Source organism: Notechis scutatus, chromosome 5 (assembly GCF_049901735.1).
Source record: "Notechis scutatus isolate UNSWTSFEM ecotype Mainland chromosome 5, rNotScu1.2, whole genome shotgun sequence".
NCBI lineage: Eukaryota > Metazoa > Chordata > Lepidosauria > Squamata > Elapidae > Notechis > Notechis scutatus.
The window spans coordinates 82769234-82785111 of NC_142013.1; the positions used below are offsets into that span (position 1 = coordinate 82769234).

General features: G+C 38.4%; 1 protein-coding gene across 3 annotated transcripts in view; it reads left to right on the forward strand.

The window, feature by feature from the left end:
- Positions 1–15878, forward strand: part of LOC113411623 (interleukin-1 receptor type 1-like) — a 31368-nt gene that overhangs the window by 5112 nt on the left and 10378 nt on the right. For 2 of the 3 annotated variants that reach the window (XM_026666773.2, XM_026666775.2), the window contains 4 exons: positions 4966–5029; positions 6182–6395; positions 7493–7673; positions 10735–10903. In XM_026666773.2, the coding sequence (XP_026522558.2) occupies positions 4969–5029; positions 6182–6395; positions 7493–7673; positions 10735–10903 (625 nt within the window). In that variant the 5' untranslated portion in view covers positions 4966–4968. Of the gene's footprint in view, positions 1–3520; positions 3873–4965; positions 5030–6181; positions 6396–7492; positions 7674–10734; positions 10904–15878 lie in introns of all 3 variants that reach the window. The other variant, XM_087967176.1, reaches the window with a different exon arrangement.

Here is a 15878-nt window from a genome sequence, read left to right on the forward strand (position 1 = left end):
TATCTCCCTATAAAGCCACCACCTGCACCAGAAATCACTTTTAAAGCTGCCGCCTGCACCAGTAACCATGAGTAAATCAGCGCCCCCAAAACAAGCCCAAAAACGCTGGATTCTGAAGCCGTGGAACCCTAATAATGCTGGCGGAGCTCCTGCTAGCTGATCCAGAGCCCTCCTCTCCTTCCCCAGAGAAGTGAAGCTCTTTTCATCGAGCCCTATTAACCACACTGGTGGAGCTCTTGAACTGGATCACTTGGAGCCAGCGGAATGCAAACAACGTACCTTCATTTAAATCCCTCACACAGCTGATAGAAGTATCTTCCACGCCAGACAACGTGTTTCCATTAATATCCCCCACACAGTTTCCCCGAAGCCACATCGGACAGCTGGCAGGGAGAAACAAGGAGGGAGGAGAAATCCCTGAGGCTCTTAGGAGCCGAAAGTCACCCTGGATGGGTGGTAAAGGCAGAGGAATGCTTCGGTGGTCGCGAGGAGAGGAGAGTCTCCTCGATTGACCCAAAGAAAACCCCTCCATCTGAACTAAAAAGAGAACTGCCAGCATGGCTAAATCGAAGCCAGGAAGGCAGCTGAGACAGAAGTGAAAAAGAAAGGAAAGATCTTGTAACAGCGTGCTTAGTCTTGGTAAGAATCACTCCAATTTCTGCAGTGGAATTTTCCTTGGAAAGTGGGACTCAAAGGAGGAAAATAGCTGCGATTAACAATCTGGAGAGACTGTCAGATTTAGTTTTTTTTTAAAAAAGATATTGCAACTAGAAGTAACTTTAAAAGTAAAGGACAAATTGGATTGGTTAACCCAAATTTCTGAACTGTATTTTTACTACTACTCAACTTGAAGAACTTTAGGAAACTATTGGAAAACAATCTTATTCAGAGACATATTTATTGTAGTTAAAGTGTTTTAATTCAGCGAGTTTTGCTCTCTTTCAAAAATCCAGTGTGCTTTGAACATCTTGTTACAGCCTATTGTTTACAGAGTAATAGCAGCAGCAATCAGAACAATAAATTCCTCCCACCCAGTAAATCACAGCTGCTAGTAAAACAATTAACCCTTTTCTTGCAGACTCTCAATACTACCTCATTACTTTAATCAAACACTGATTAATTCATTACCTCAAAACTTACTTTTGTACCTCATCACCTATATCAATGATTAGATAATCAATTTCTATAAAACATTTCATTAATGGTTTAATTGATTTATTGTTTTAATTGATTAGTGTGATTAGAGTGTTTAGTGCAAATAGTGTGATTACTGATTAGTTTAAAAGATGAAGATTCATGTAATTTAATTGATTAGTAAAATCAGTGATTTAGTGAATTTAATTGAACAGTGTGATTAATGATTAGTGTAATTAATTGATCAGCGATTAGTGTAATTAATTGATTAGGCTGATTGTTGCTTATGAAAATTATTTGACTAGAGAGATTACTGCAATTGATTGATTGGTGTGATATTGGCTATATTGATTACCCAAATTTGTTCCGTTAATTTATTTAATCAACGTACCATGACTGCTTGGGATTACCCGAGCAAATGATTCAATACCTAGAATCATCCAATGAGTTTCCATATCTCTGCAAATCATGCAGACCCAAACTGGATCTGTTTGAAAGAGTTGATACCATAGAAACATGAATAACATCCCTTGACACCATAGCAGCATCCCTGGACGCCTTAAAAGAAAGATTATCCAACCTTGAAAAAAAAAGACACAACGCAAAAACCTGAACATCCAATAGCTACAAACCACATCTCTACCCAACAACCACAACCCAATCCACAACCCAATCCACAAAAAAACATAAGCCAGACAAATAATGATATCCCAATCCTCATCAGAGAAGCTGTTGAGCGTGAACGGAAACGTCCAAACGCCATTTTATTTGGTCTAGAGGACATCAATGATAATAATGACATCACAAGTATCTGTACAAAAAAAGTAATGAGGTAGTAGAAAAAGAACAAAGGACACAGAAATAACCTGGAAATCTAGAGATGGTACAAGAACGTTGAAAGAACTTCTTTAAATACGCTAACACTAAATATTGGAAATGTTATACCAGCTATTCAACAATGGTGGCAAAACACAAATGTGTAAATATAACAGAAAAAAGACAGATATACTCAGTTTTGCCTTGAGTTTCTCCAAAAGTAGCAAAAACTTTATTACAGTTTTAGTCCAACACTTAGATTTTTTTTAATATTTTCTCCCATTCATAATCTCTTTCACTATGATAGTATTTGAGTCTTGCATATGAATACAGTAACTATTTCTTTTCCATGTTTGTGTTTTAGATTTTTTTTCATTCCCTATATTATTTATATAAATAAAGCAGCAAACCCACTATTTCCCCACCTTCCTATAAGATGAGTTGGGTTAAGAGAGTGACTGTCACCCAGTCAGCTTCCATGGTTAAGGCAGAATTAGAAGTTCTGATTTCTAGCCTGATGCCTTAATCAATAGATCAAGCTTGTTGTTTTATTTTTTCTACTATTATTAATTCTGTATTCGTAATTTTTCATCAAACTGATTAGCTTCTCAGATTCTCATCTGGAAGATTAAAAGATACAATAAATTGTTTCATGTTCACCATATATTGTTTATTCATTTTTGTGTACCGTTTTTGTAAGACCTTGTTTTTCAAAAGTTCACAAACTCTGACAGAACATAAGTAATTTCAGAGTTTGGAAACAAATGTAATATGAAAGCCAATAAGGCACACAAGTACTCAATACAAGAATCACTAGTTTTCAGTTGTGCTTTTATTGACCCTCATTTTAGTATCTTCTACACACCTGCCTTTTCTCATTAGCTTCTCCCATCTTACAGTTCTGTTTATTACTACATTGAATTCATCAACACACTTTCAACCAACATTTTAATTTTTATTTCTATTGAAAATTCCAATGTTACATATTCACTTTCTCCTAATCTTCTTGTGTCTTTTTCTGAAGAAGAAACTTGTTATTTTAAAAAAGGCAGAAAGTTCCTTAAAGGTCTATGTTCGACAGAATGTTTTTCCTAACAGATGTTGGTTTAATAAAAAAGTTTCACTACTATTTATTGAGAAAGAACTTCATGGACTGTTTTTATGAGAGATCTCCATGATCTCCCAGATTCTGAGTGCAAATATTGATAACGATGTAGTAGTATAGAGTTTACATTGACTTTTGCAAATGGCTATTTATCTAGTTTGGCTGCATTTTGTCTTCTTAGTCCTGTAAAGTGGGTTAGGCTGTGACATGAAAAGTAGTTATTTGGTTTGAACTTTCCCATTACTGGGACACCTTCATTTAGCATAGATACAATCTTCAAAGCCCTAAACACTTTACGGCCAACTAACTTGTAGTATTACTTTTTCTTGTGATTGTGCAAATAAGTCTATGATGCTCTTATTTTGTTGCATGTGCTGAATACCGTGTTTCTCATATAATAAGGCTGGGTCTTATTTTTTTTTGAGTGAATTAGTTTCTCACACACCCCCGCGCACTCTCGCCTAGAGCACCCTGTGGGCAGCCATGCCTCGCCACCAGCCACTCCTAACGGCCTATCATGGTGGAGCGCTCCCTACCCCTGCCAAGCGGCTTTGCTGCAGACCTGGGTCAGCGGGTGGGCAGCGGTAGCATGGATGTTGCCACTGTTGGAGACAGCGCTGGCAAGAGAGGGACAGCTGCAGCTCGGCCTGGGCATGCTTGGAATGCAGGAATGGGCTGTGTACCAGGACTTTTGGAAACTTGCAGAGCCCGATGCTGGAGCACCAAGGGTAGCAGCGGCAGAGATGCTTGCTCGGCTCTTCTCACGCCCAACCAGCCACTTGGGATTAAACGAAAATGCACCGCGCAGCGCTCCCAGGTACCTCAAATTGTTTTTCCCCCTGTTGTTGCAGGGACAGGGATGGGGGGGAAAGCGGGAGCGACTCAGACGCTGTTGGAGACGGTGCCGGCGAGAGAGGCGCCGGCGGGAACCGTGGAAGCTATGGAGGCCCGAGAAGTGGCTGAAACGCTGTCAGCGGACATCCACGCCGCCACCGCCCGCCCGCTTACCCAGGTCTGCAGCAAAGACGCTTGGCGGGGGTAGGGAGCCCTCCACACTCTGCCATGATTGGCCATTAGGAGCGGCTGGTGGCGAGGCGTGGCTGCCCGTGGGGCACTTCTAATGGCAAGTCCCCTCCCACTCTTCCCTCCATTTCGCATGTTTTAAAATAGGCCTAAATTTGGGGGGAGGGGCTTAATTTTATTTTATGCCTAGAAAACATGCTGGACTTCCCATTGGGGGAGCTGTATTGTTGGAGAAACATGGTATGATGCAGTAGTTAATTGAAAGCAATGCTTCTTCAAATATTATATTGGAAAGTCTCCTTTTTGCTAATTTGATGGATACAAGTTGCAGAGAATTGATGGAACACAGAATGTAATATTGCATTGACTAAAATCTTCTTGAACTTCTGAGGGATTAGTTTTTTCTTCTGCTTCAAAACTATGGTAAACCTATTTTAGGAACTTCACCATAGATATTAGATGCTTCCTATTTCAAAATGATATTAAGCTGTGCCACCAAATTCATTAGTACAGTTGTGTATGGAGATTCTCAGTCATTCAGGTCAGTAATGGTTGCTCCAAAGGTGCTTTTTCAAAAGGCAACTTGACTTTATTTTTACTTGAAGATGTTTCACTACTCATCCAAGAAGTTTTTTTCAGTTCATTAGTAGTCAGCAGATTTGAGAGGCTGGGAAAAGAAAGGCTTTACATCCTTGGAATTTGTGCTTAACTAATTTCATTATTTCAAATTTCAGATTACTTTTTATTTTTTATTTTATATTAAGTTGTGGACTCCAAATAGATTTGTGTTTGGATATATTAAAAAACATTAAACCTTTTTTCAGCGTATAAAGTAATAGAATGTATCTGCCCGTATCACACGTTCAAATATATTTTCATTTCTTTAGGAGATGTTTTCTGCACTGTGGCTTACTTCTTGGATTTATCTCCTTCATTTTTCTTTCAGCTGTTGTAAGTATACCATATTTCTTTCTGTCTTATATCACAGTGAGTGTCACATAATAACATTTGGGTTTTTCCCAACAGTTAACCAGTCTCCTATATGGATTGCTTATTTTCACTTGCACATGCACACCCACCATTCATGTCTCATGAAGTGTGGTTATTCTGGCAATATAAGAACAGAGATGTACAATTGAAAATCAGTGCATGAGAGGAAGTTTAAAGGTCCATGTCTCATTTTGAGTTTCTTCTGTATTTAAAATAAGATGCAGGTTTGCTTTTCCTGAATTCATTATTTAAACAAAACTAGGAAAGACTAAGAAGATGCTCTTATAATAATTAATCGTTAAAAGACATTTATTCTTTAAATACTTTGAATACATTTTTCACATTTAAATAAGTAGTATATTTTTGCTCTTGCTGGTATAATGGCCCATTTTTTCATGCATGTATTTAATTTATATCCATTTTTCTCCAATAATTGCCATTTAAATAACAATAAATTAAAAACAAAAATATTTGAATCAGACAAATAACATGTGTGTAGGCATACACCTCATTAAAAATGTTTTCCCTGTGGATAAGATGGAAGGGCTAGTTTTATCTTCATCTTCTTCTGTTTTTGGCAGGAAATTCTGATTGACAAAATCAGATATGCTGTTGATTATCTGAAGATAATGGGGCTGAAAGAATGGCCTGCTCTTAAATTTCCATTGTTGTTGTGCCATGATAACATAGCTCCTCCTATGAGCTAAATAATCCTAAACACTCATAGCATCATACATTGTAGAAATATTTGAAATTATGCAAGAAACAGTAGAAGAGAATGTTGCATAGCAATTCAATGATTGTTCTTTTAAAAGTGTTACTTGTTTAATTGTGTAGTTTAATTTAATTTAATTTTATTTTAAAAGTGTTATTTGTTTAATTGTGTAGTTTAATTTTATTTTGGTAAACAAATTATTCCCTTTGTAGCCAGATGAATAACTCAAATCTGGAATATTTGAGAAACATTTGTCATAATTGTAGATCTGTTTACACATTTCAAATAGATAGATAATCTATATATATGGCAGTTATACTACTGTAATCACTATTATACAAATACTAATGTATATTTATAGTTGCACAAATAGTAATATATATTTATTTATTTGTTAGGTGAGGAGACCATTGTTAGTTTATCCGCTAAAGAAGAGCCAGGAACTGTCTCTTGTCTATCAGGTAGCCAATCTAACCATGTTGTGACTTGGTATAGAAAAGATATTGAGATGCCTATAACTACAGATAACTCCTCCCGGGTTTTTCAGCAAGCAAACTTGCTTTGGTTTTATCCTGCAAAACTAGAAGATTCTGGAATGTATCGATGCATTTAGTAAGTCAGTTTATTTATTCATTCTTTATTCATTGCCTTTGAGGGTCGTCCCAACTTACAATAATTCACATTTAATGACCATTCAAAGTTACAATGGCACTGAAAAAGTGACTTATGACTATATTTCACACTTTTGACAGTTGCAGCATCTCCATGATCATATGTTCAAAATTTGATTGCTTGGCAACTGGCATGTATTTATGATGGTTGCAGTGTCCCTGGTCCATGAGTTACCTTTTGCAATCTTCTGACAAGCAAAGTCAATGGGGAAGCTGGATTCAATAATTGTGTTACTAACTTAACAACTGCAGTGATTCACTTAACAAGAAAGGCCATACAATGGAACCATTGGGCTCAATTGTGGTCATAAGTCAAGGACTACCTGTATATTTCACATTATCTGTGGGAGATAAGGATGTACACCGTAAGAACAATTCTAAACCAGAGATTAATCCAAGTGATAAAACCATGACTTCCCTTAAAATTTCCCATGAACTCCAACAACAAGCAGGGACATAACTTGATTGTACTCCAACATTATAATTACAGTAGTACTTTACATTGGATCTAGCATTTGGAAAAGGAAATGATAATGAGAAGAAAATATAAAATTAATATTTTGACCATGTTTATTGGTATTAATTTTTAGCTTTAAATGTATAGAATTTGAGTTCAAACAATGCTTGGTAGAAGATTTTTAACTTCTAATCATAGACCATGCTTTTATAAGAGTTTAATGCTTAAATGAGAGTAAACACTTCTGAATAATTGGAGTCTTATTTCTAGCTAAATTTTTATAACAATAGAACTTCATTGGTTCCATTTATTATTCATTTGCTTACATATTTTTCCTGAAAAAATATACTCCTGAAATTAGAAATTAAATATAAGAAATTGAATTGGTACAAAAAGTTGTTAATCTATGCTTTAATGTATCTTGGTTCAAGATCTGCTCATATTTTTAGAAGTGTACCCAACTGTTAATTGATATAATTATTTTTTTCCTAAATATTAAATGATAATTTGATGCCAGTCACTCTCTTTATGGATGCGTATATTATATAATAACTGAAGTACTAATGCCATTTTTATTTCAGTAACTCCACAAGAGTTAACAAATCCCTAATAGTGTTTGAGAACAGCATTGGATTGTGTTTTAATAAAGGAATGGTTTTTGAACAGAAAATTCCATTAGAATATAATGGGAAGCTGACTTGTCCAGATCTTCAAAATTTCAGAAATGATGAAAATGCTCCTTTTGCTTTACAATGGTATAAGGTAAGTCCTTTTCCATAAAGGCAGAAGCAAAATAGCAATTAAGCAGTTTACTTTTTCCGTTTTGCACATCACTATCTTGCCATGTTCTACAACTTTTGGACCAGCTCTTTGCTTGAATTTCCTCTTACTACATGCATAACCAAAGAACCTTTTTTGTTAACTATGGTGTTCACTGCAAACCTCAGGTCATTCTGAGTTTTGGCTTTCCAAAGTCATTCTTACGTACACTGATTATTTATATGTATATATTCCTTTTACTATAAGGGTCTCCTTAAATTTTTCTAAAGACTTGCCCCTTTTGCTTCTCAGTTCATTGGATAGTTCTTTTTTCATGTATATATTTATTATGTTTTATCAATGGGATTTAAATACAAAACAGAAAAAATATATACATTCAACAATAACAATAAAAATTAGTACAAAAATAAATCTGTAAATAGCTATAAAATTTCTCATCCTTATTTAACAAGAAAAATATATAAACAAATATTTCCGATGAGGAAGTCTCTATCTAATAGTTCATTGTTTTCATTGGTGTCTCTCCTTTTTCTTCTCCTCTGATGCTGTGTGTGTTTGGATGCTTCTTTATTGTTTCATATTTCAGCATTTTTCAACTCAGGATTTTTTTACAACTTTTACAATTCAGGATTTCTATCCATAGAATCTTTCCAATGCTTTCCCTCAGCCTATTGGAATAAGTTCTTTTGAACTCAGAACCCTAATCTGATTGCCTTCATGTTACTCTGCTTATGATATGTAATATAGTAGGAAAATTCCAAGATGACACAGCCATTCTCTTAGAAGGTCCCTGCAACTTCCACATCCAAAATATTTTTCCCCATGAGTAAGTATTAAGCCCACTGTACTGATTACCTAATTTCTTCCTCCACCTTTTATATGATGATGTTGTCTTTGACTTCAAGTCATATCAAGAATCTGTGGCCCTCCTGTGGCCTTTTATCATACTGACACTTCATCTTTGATGTATTTTTCAGGCAAAATTGTATTGATTGCAGCTCCAAACTTTGTTTCTTGTTCTGTCTCACCTTTCTTCTTTCCCAAAAGATAAAAGAGTACAAACTCACACAAACACAAGCAGGCAGGCAGGCTGGCTCAGACTTCACAGAGTTAATTCTTTGGAACTGATAATGTCCTTGTATTCCAACACGCTCTGCCTGCCAAGTCCGAACTAATAACAAGTAAAAAGCTACTTACAGAAAATTACAAGGCAGACCACAAAAATCATTCCCAAAGAAAACCTGAAGTAAGATCCAACTTTGTCCCGTACAAAGTTCCAGCCGACAACACACCCACTTTTATCCCCTGTGGGGTATGGCTCAATGGCTCAGCTCACTCTCTGACCCTCCCACGCCTCCTACGTTGCTGCTCACGTTTCTCCCTACGACGCTGCCTAGGATCAAGCCAACATTCTTCCTCTTGACTCCCTGTCAGGGGCTGCTCTGATATGCCTTCCTCCTGATTAATCTCAGGCTGTTCCTCTCAGTTGTCTGATGAAACCTGAGGCATTATCAGGGAGGAAGGCATTGCCAGAGAGGAAGGTCCTGGGGAGGAAGGCATTCCCAGTTCCTCCTCCTCATCTTCCAAGTCCTGTTCCTCCAACAGCACAGGCTCAGGAATCGGAGCCACAACAGTTTCTGTTATACAATGAGAATCTTTAATATTGTTTAGGAGCCAGATTGTTTTTGCGTGGCTTCAATTAACAGTTTTTGAGAGGAATTCCAACATGAACCTCAAATATGCTTTCAAGTCTTTGCAATGCTGATATAAAGACATTGGGTTTTTCTTTTTTATTCTTCTTTGGCTAAGAAGATTACAAATGTTTCATTTTCCTTAGCTTTCACTTCTTTCCCAGTATCCTTCTTATTCTCTCATAAGTTATCCATCTTTCTATAATTAGTTGGTGTCTTCACGTAAGAAATAGGAGGAGGAAGGCATGCTGAATATGTTCACCACCTTGAGTTATTTGTAATAACTTTAAATCTGTTTTATTGTGGGGTCCTTGGTGTTCTCTGAGCTTAGCTGTTTTATTTCAGACATTTCATTACACAACGAGGTAACATCACCAGTGGTTCAGTTTTAATGTTTTAGCTGCTGCTATTCCTTTGGAACATTTATTGGGTTGTTTTTGCCTTTTGGAACAAATATTTTATCCATTCATCTTCATTTTTAGCTGTGAGTTATTTTGGTTAACATTGTCTCACTGCTTACCTTTCTCAGCTATTGTCTCTCCAGTTTTCAAATTAATAGATATATAACAAAAGCTGGGCTCAACTATTCTACCTGCTACAATCACGCTCTGAGAACAGGCTGGTATCACTTGTAAACATAAATTGTTTCCAATTTTATCTCAAATATGCTACCTGTTACATTCCTTTGTCTCCATCAGAATATAGAACATAGAATCATAGGGCTGGAAAGGACTTCAGAGGCCTTCTGATCCAGCCCCCTGCTTAAGGCAGGAACCTTATACCATCCCAGTCAAAATGGCTGTCCAGACTATTTTTGAAAACCTACAGTGATGAAACCGCCACAGCTCTGGGAGACAAGCTACTCTATCGATTAATTGTTCTCACCATCAGAAAATTTCTCCTTACTTCTAAATCTTCATAGTTCCCTACAAGTACTTTTCTCCAGCTGATATTGTTACATTAAATATTTATAAAATGATTATTACTCTTGGCATTTGACACTGCCGTTATAGCCATCAATTAAGGTAACATTTGAGGTGTAGCATGTGATTATGATTATCATTTTAATGTTTACCAGAGTTGCTTCTAGATGAGATGAGTGGTACACAAATCAAATCAATAAATAAATGTGATTATCCTGAGAAATATCAAGAGTCTTTTGGTTCCTAATTTACATTTACTTGCAGCTCACTAGTCCTGTAGATAAATTTTCTTTAGCTTGCAGATCTGGAATGGACTGATTTAATTTTTCTTTTTTGGTTATACTTTTTTTGTTTTTTTGGTATGTGTTTGATAAAAGAGTTTAGCTTGGTATTAACTATTCTTATAATATTTGCTTATTTTTGTTTCAGGAATGCCATTTGCATTTATATGAAGACTGGAAATTTAGCAGTTCTGGAGAACATCTTCTCATTAATAACGTAACTAAGGAAGATGAAGGAATTTATATATGCAGAGCTAAACATATATATCAGGGGAAAGAATATAATATTTCACGGGCCATCAAACTAATTACATTTGGTATGTAATTTTCATCTTGTAGTTATTGGTATATCACAGAATTTATAAAATAAAATTGAATTTTTTTTAATCTATGGAATCTGCAACCCAAATTTGCAATGTAGCCTTGTTACATTATTCCCACTGTCTGACATACTATATATCAGGGATCGCCAACCTTTTGGACCTCAGGGACCACCAAACTCATAATTTTAAATCCCACGTACCAGAGACCCTGGGAAAATCCCCAAAAAAGTCTGCAGGAAAATTCCCCACCCTGTTTTCCTAACGATCGATCATTCTTTATTTGGGATCGCAGGATACCATCTCCAGCTCCATTCTCAGGGAGAGAGAGAGAGAGAGACTTTTGGAAGGAAAAGACTTTCATGCAGGGAAAGCAGCAGAAGCAGCAGAAGTCTTTCTTTCTGTCCCCCAAACTCCACCAGAAATGAGTCTTTGTGAGACTTGTTGCGCTGGTGCAGCTTCTTGGAGCAGAATGTGTTGCAGGGTTCCAAAGACTCATTTCTGGCAGAGTTTGGGGGAGGGAAAGAAAGACTTTTGCTGCTTTCCTTGCGTGCAGCCAAAAGCAGAAGAAACAAGTGGAAAGAAGCAGCCTGGTGGCTAGGCAAGGCATGTGGGGTGAGTGGGGCAAGTCCCCCCCACCCTTTCCCCCCTCTCCTACCTTGTGTTGTTCGCAATGTAAGTGACGCAAGCCTTGTGTTCCCTCTGGCCATGTAGGCGGTGCAGCCTTGTGTTTTCGCACAGCCTGGATTAATTGCTTTGCGGGGTGCTTTGGGAGTGACATTTCTCTGCAGACCACCAAAATTTTCTCACAGACCACCAGTGGTCCCTGGCCCACTGGTTAGCAACCACTGCTATATACTACATATTTGGTTGAAGTTCTTCTGAGCATATTATAATGTCTATATTTTAGCAAAAAAAGATTGTCAGTACTACCAGTTATGATGTAAATCAGTGGTTCCCAAACTTTTTCAGTCCACTGCCCCCTTGGTGCTACAAACTCATCCTCAGTGCCCCCCACTCAGGGGCGGGATTCAAATTTTTGTGGGTGTGGCCTAATTTGAGGGCATGGCCTGCGGGTCACATGACTGGGTGGGTGTGGCTTGCTGGTCACGTGACTGGGTGGGCATGGTTTGGTGACTGGCAAACCAAATACAAGTGGTCCTCACTTAATGGCAGGTTGCTTAGCAAGTGTTCTAATTTATGACTGGCCTCCCCAGAGCTACTTGACCTGTTTTTGGAGTTTTGACAGCCATGCACACACACACACACACACACACACACCCTTCTAACCCAGCTGGTTGGACTAGATATCTCATTCACTTTCTCCTCCCTCCCATTCTTTTCTTTCTTTCTTTCTTTTCTTTTCAGTCCACCTCCCACTTGGTGCTACAAACTCATCCTCAGTGCTCCCCCACCCCCACCCCGTATAAACAGCATTATTCAGAATAGCGGTTTGCATGACCCACCAAAGAAGATAGTAACAGTAAAATTCAAAATTGTAACAATTAATTGCACATTTATTCAAAATCCAATTTAAAAAAATCTTTTAAGTTAATGTTAATTCAACAAAATTGTTGAACATGATCCAGTGATACCAGGTTTTCAAAGTCTGATAGTCATTTATCAAGAACCTTAGTAACTAGTAACTTGGTAAACTCAGTAAAATTTAAGAATTTACTGAACAGTGAAGCAGTTACTAATGCGATGGATGGGCTTGATGAAGTGATACCAGTTTCCTAATGTCTGGTTTTAAGTCACTTAGCAGGAGTCTTAAATCACCACGTTCAGTAATCTGGAGTCGATTTCTTTGCTTGGAGAGAAGTTGGATGACCACACTGAAACCATGTTCTGCCAAATATGATGTTGGAAATGCAACAAGGAGCTTCTTAACTACTTTCCATAGTGCAGGATAGTGATCAGAAATTTCCTTCTGTAACCAAAATTCTTGGTACAATTTCTTAAACTTTGGCTTCAGCTCAATGTCATTTTTCAGTTCTATTAGTTGTTCCTCCACTTCCCCATCTTCCTCAGTATCTAAAAATGGATTTATCACCCAATCTGGAATTTCCATCAAAAGAAGATCCTGATACCACTGAGACATATCTTTACGCAGCATGTCCAAATGGTCACAAAAAACATGCAGATCGTCATCTTGTATCCCACCTTTCTTTTCTAGCTCAGAGAAGCTTGGAAATTAGTATAGCTCGCGACAGCCTATATTGCGCTTGAATAGAACTAACTTTGAAATAAATGTAGAGATGACAGATTTGGCCTTAATAAGATTGACTTCATTTCCTTGCAACTGCAAATTCACTTCATTGAACTTTGTAAACAGTTCTGATAAATAAGCAATGTCATGCCTGATCTCTTTGAGTTCATCACTGAGCAAAGCATTCTTGCCTTCAAAAAACTCCACAACAGTGTCAAAGATTGTAAAAGCGTCTCAAACAGTTGCCTTTTGATAGCCAATGAACTTCTGTATGAAGCAGCAAATGATCACAATCTTCATCATTCTCAACACAGAGCTCTCGGAATAGTCGATCGTTGAGAGCATGTACTTTAATTTTGTTCACTGCAGTAATGAAAGTGTGTAATGACTTGTTCAAGCGATCACTGAGGGTTTTTGCAACCAGATATTGAATGACAGTGAATGGTAAAGACATTTGGCACTGCTTTTTTCAAGTAAGCAACACACCCATGGTAACAACCAGTCATTGTTGGTGCTCCATCAGTTGCACAAGCAAGAATGTTGGTTAGTGGAATTTCCTTGTCTTTGAAGAACTGCTCAACAACATGAAATATTGACTCCCCTTTAGAATCTGTATTTAGTTGCTTCGCAAATAACTTGAGTCAAACTTTTGTCTTTAATAAAGCGCACATAAGCAAGAAACAAAGATTCATTGCCTGGCAAAGTTGATTCATCCAGCTGTAATGCAAAGTCTGTTGTATGCTGCACAATACATCTTCCACATTCTCAGCCATTTCATCTATGCGTCTTTGAACTGAATTGTTGCTGAGAGGAATTGTCTTAATTATATCATGTGGTGACTTATGCAAAATAGTACTCAGAACCTCACTAATGGCTGGTAGGATGAGTTCTTCACCAATAGTATGTGGCTTTCCAGACTTAACAATCAGCAATGAAATGTTGTATAATGCACGCAAACCGTCAGTGTTTTGTTGGGAAGAATTAAAAAACATGTGAGACAGTGTTGGGCACTTTTGAAATTTGTCATGAAGTGATTGAAGAAAAGTTAGATTCTTGTCTGCCTTGTCAGGATGTTCCTTCTTCAAATGTTCGTTCAGTCTGGAAGTCTTCATTGCCTCATTAGAAAATACTTTCCCACATATTAGGCACTGTGGCAGCTGCTGGTTTGATGATGCTGGTATAAATCCATACTTCAGATACTCCACACTATATTGTCTACATTTCTTCTTTGATTTTTCTGCTTTTGCCATTTCTGCTCTGAAAATCAAAATATTTACAATATGTGTGTGTTCACATCTGGTTTGAAAAGAGTTACAGTTGCGGGGGGGTAGTAGAAACCTGCTTTTTTAAACCAAATACAAGTGGTCCTTGCTTAATGGCCGGTTGCTTGGCAAGTGTCCTAATATTTATGACTGACCTCCCCAGAGCTACTTGACCTGTTTTGGAGTTTTGACAGCCATGTACACACATACACACATACTCCCTTATAACCGTGCTGGAGCAGGTCATTGGACTAGAATCAGCAAAGCATCTCTGATTAGATTCTAGTAGTGAATAGAATCTAATCAGAGATGCTTTGCCGATTCTTGTTCATTTGTTTTATGTCCGAGCGGAGTGGTGTACCAAATCAATGGGGTGAGCCTGAGAGAAGGAAAGAGAGAGAGAAAAGAAAGAGAGAGGGAAAGAGAGAGAGAGAAAAGAGAGAAGGAAGAAAAGGGAAAAGGGAAAGAAAGAAAAAGGGACAAAGAAAGAGTGGGGGATGGAGGGAGGGAAGGAGAGACAGAGACAGACAGAGAGACCTGATGCATCAGATTGAAATGAGGTCTAGTTTAGAGGCCCTTTCCCACATTGAAACATCTTTGCCAGCATCTTTGCCAGCACATTGAAACATCTTTGGCTTCTATTAATTAAAGGTTTTGTGGACGAAACATGGCCAAGACTATCACCTCCCTCCCTCCTTCTTTATTTCTTTTTCTTTCCGTCCTTTCCATCCCCCCCTTTCTTTGCCCATTTTCTTTCTGTCCCTTTTCTCTTTCTTTTCTTTCTCTCTCTCTCTTTCCCTCTCTCAGGTTCACCCCATTCACTACTGCATGCTCCATTGCAAGGGGCTTAGTGGGGTGAGCCTGCGGGGGCCTCGCCTTGAACGCAGCTGTGGCGGGACGTTTGGAAAGGAGAGCAAAGCCACTCTGGCTTTCCTCCCCTTTTCAAACATCTCGCCGCCACTGCATTCAAGGCAGGCACATCGGGAAAGTGGAGGAAAGCCAGAATGGTTTTGCTCCCCTTTTCAAACATCCCACTGCTGCTGCGTTCAAGGCAGGCATGTCAGGAAAGCGGAGAAAATCCAGAGTGGTTTTGCTCCCCTTTTCAAACATCCCATTGCTGCTGCATTCAAGGCAGGCATGTTGGGAAAGCAGAGAAAATCCAGAAGGCACGTCGGGAAAGCAGAGGAAAGCCAGAATGGTTTTGCTCCCCTTTTCAAACATCCCGCCGCCGTTGCATTTGAGGAGAGGCCCTGCAGGCTCACCCAATTGACTGCTGCACACTCCAATGCAAGGGGCTCAATGGGGTGACCTGCGGGGCCTCGCCTTGAACGCAGCAGCAGTGGGACGTTTGAAAAGGAGAGGAAAGCCGCTCTGGCTTTCCTCCACTCCCGCCGCCACTGCGTTCGAGGCAGGCACATCGGGAAAGTGGAGGAAAGCTGGAGTGGGCTTGCAGAGTGTAACTCACCTAGATCAGATGGTGGTAGGCAGGCAGGGCAGGCTG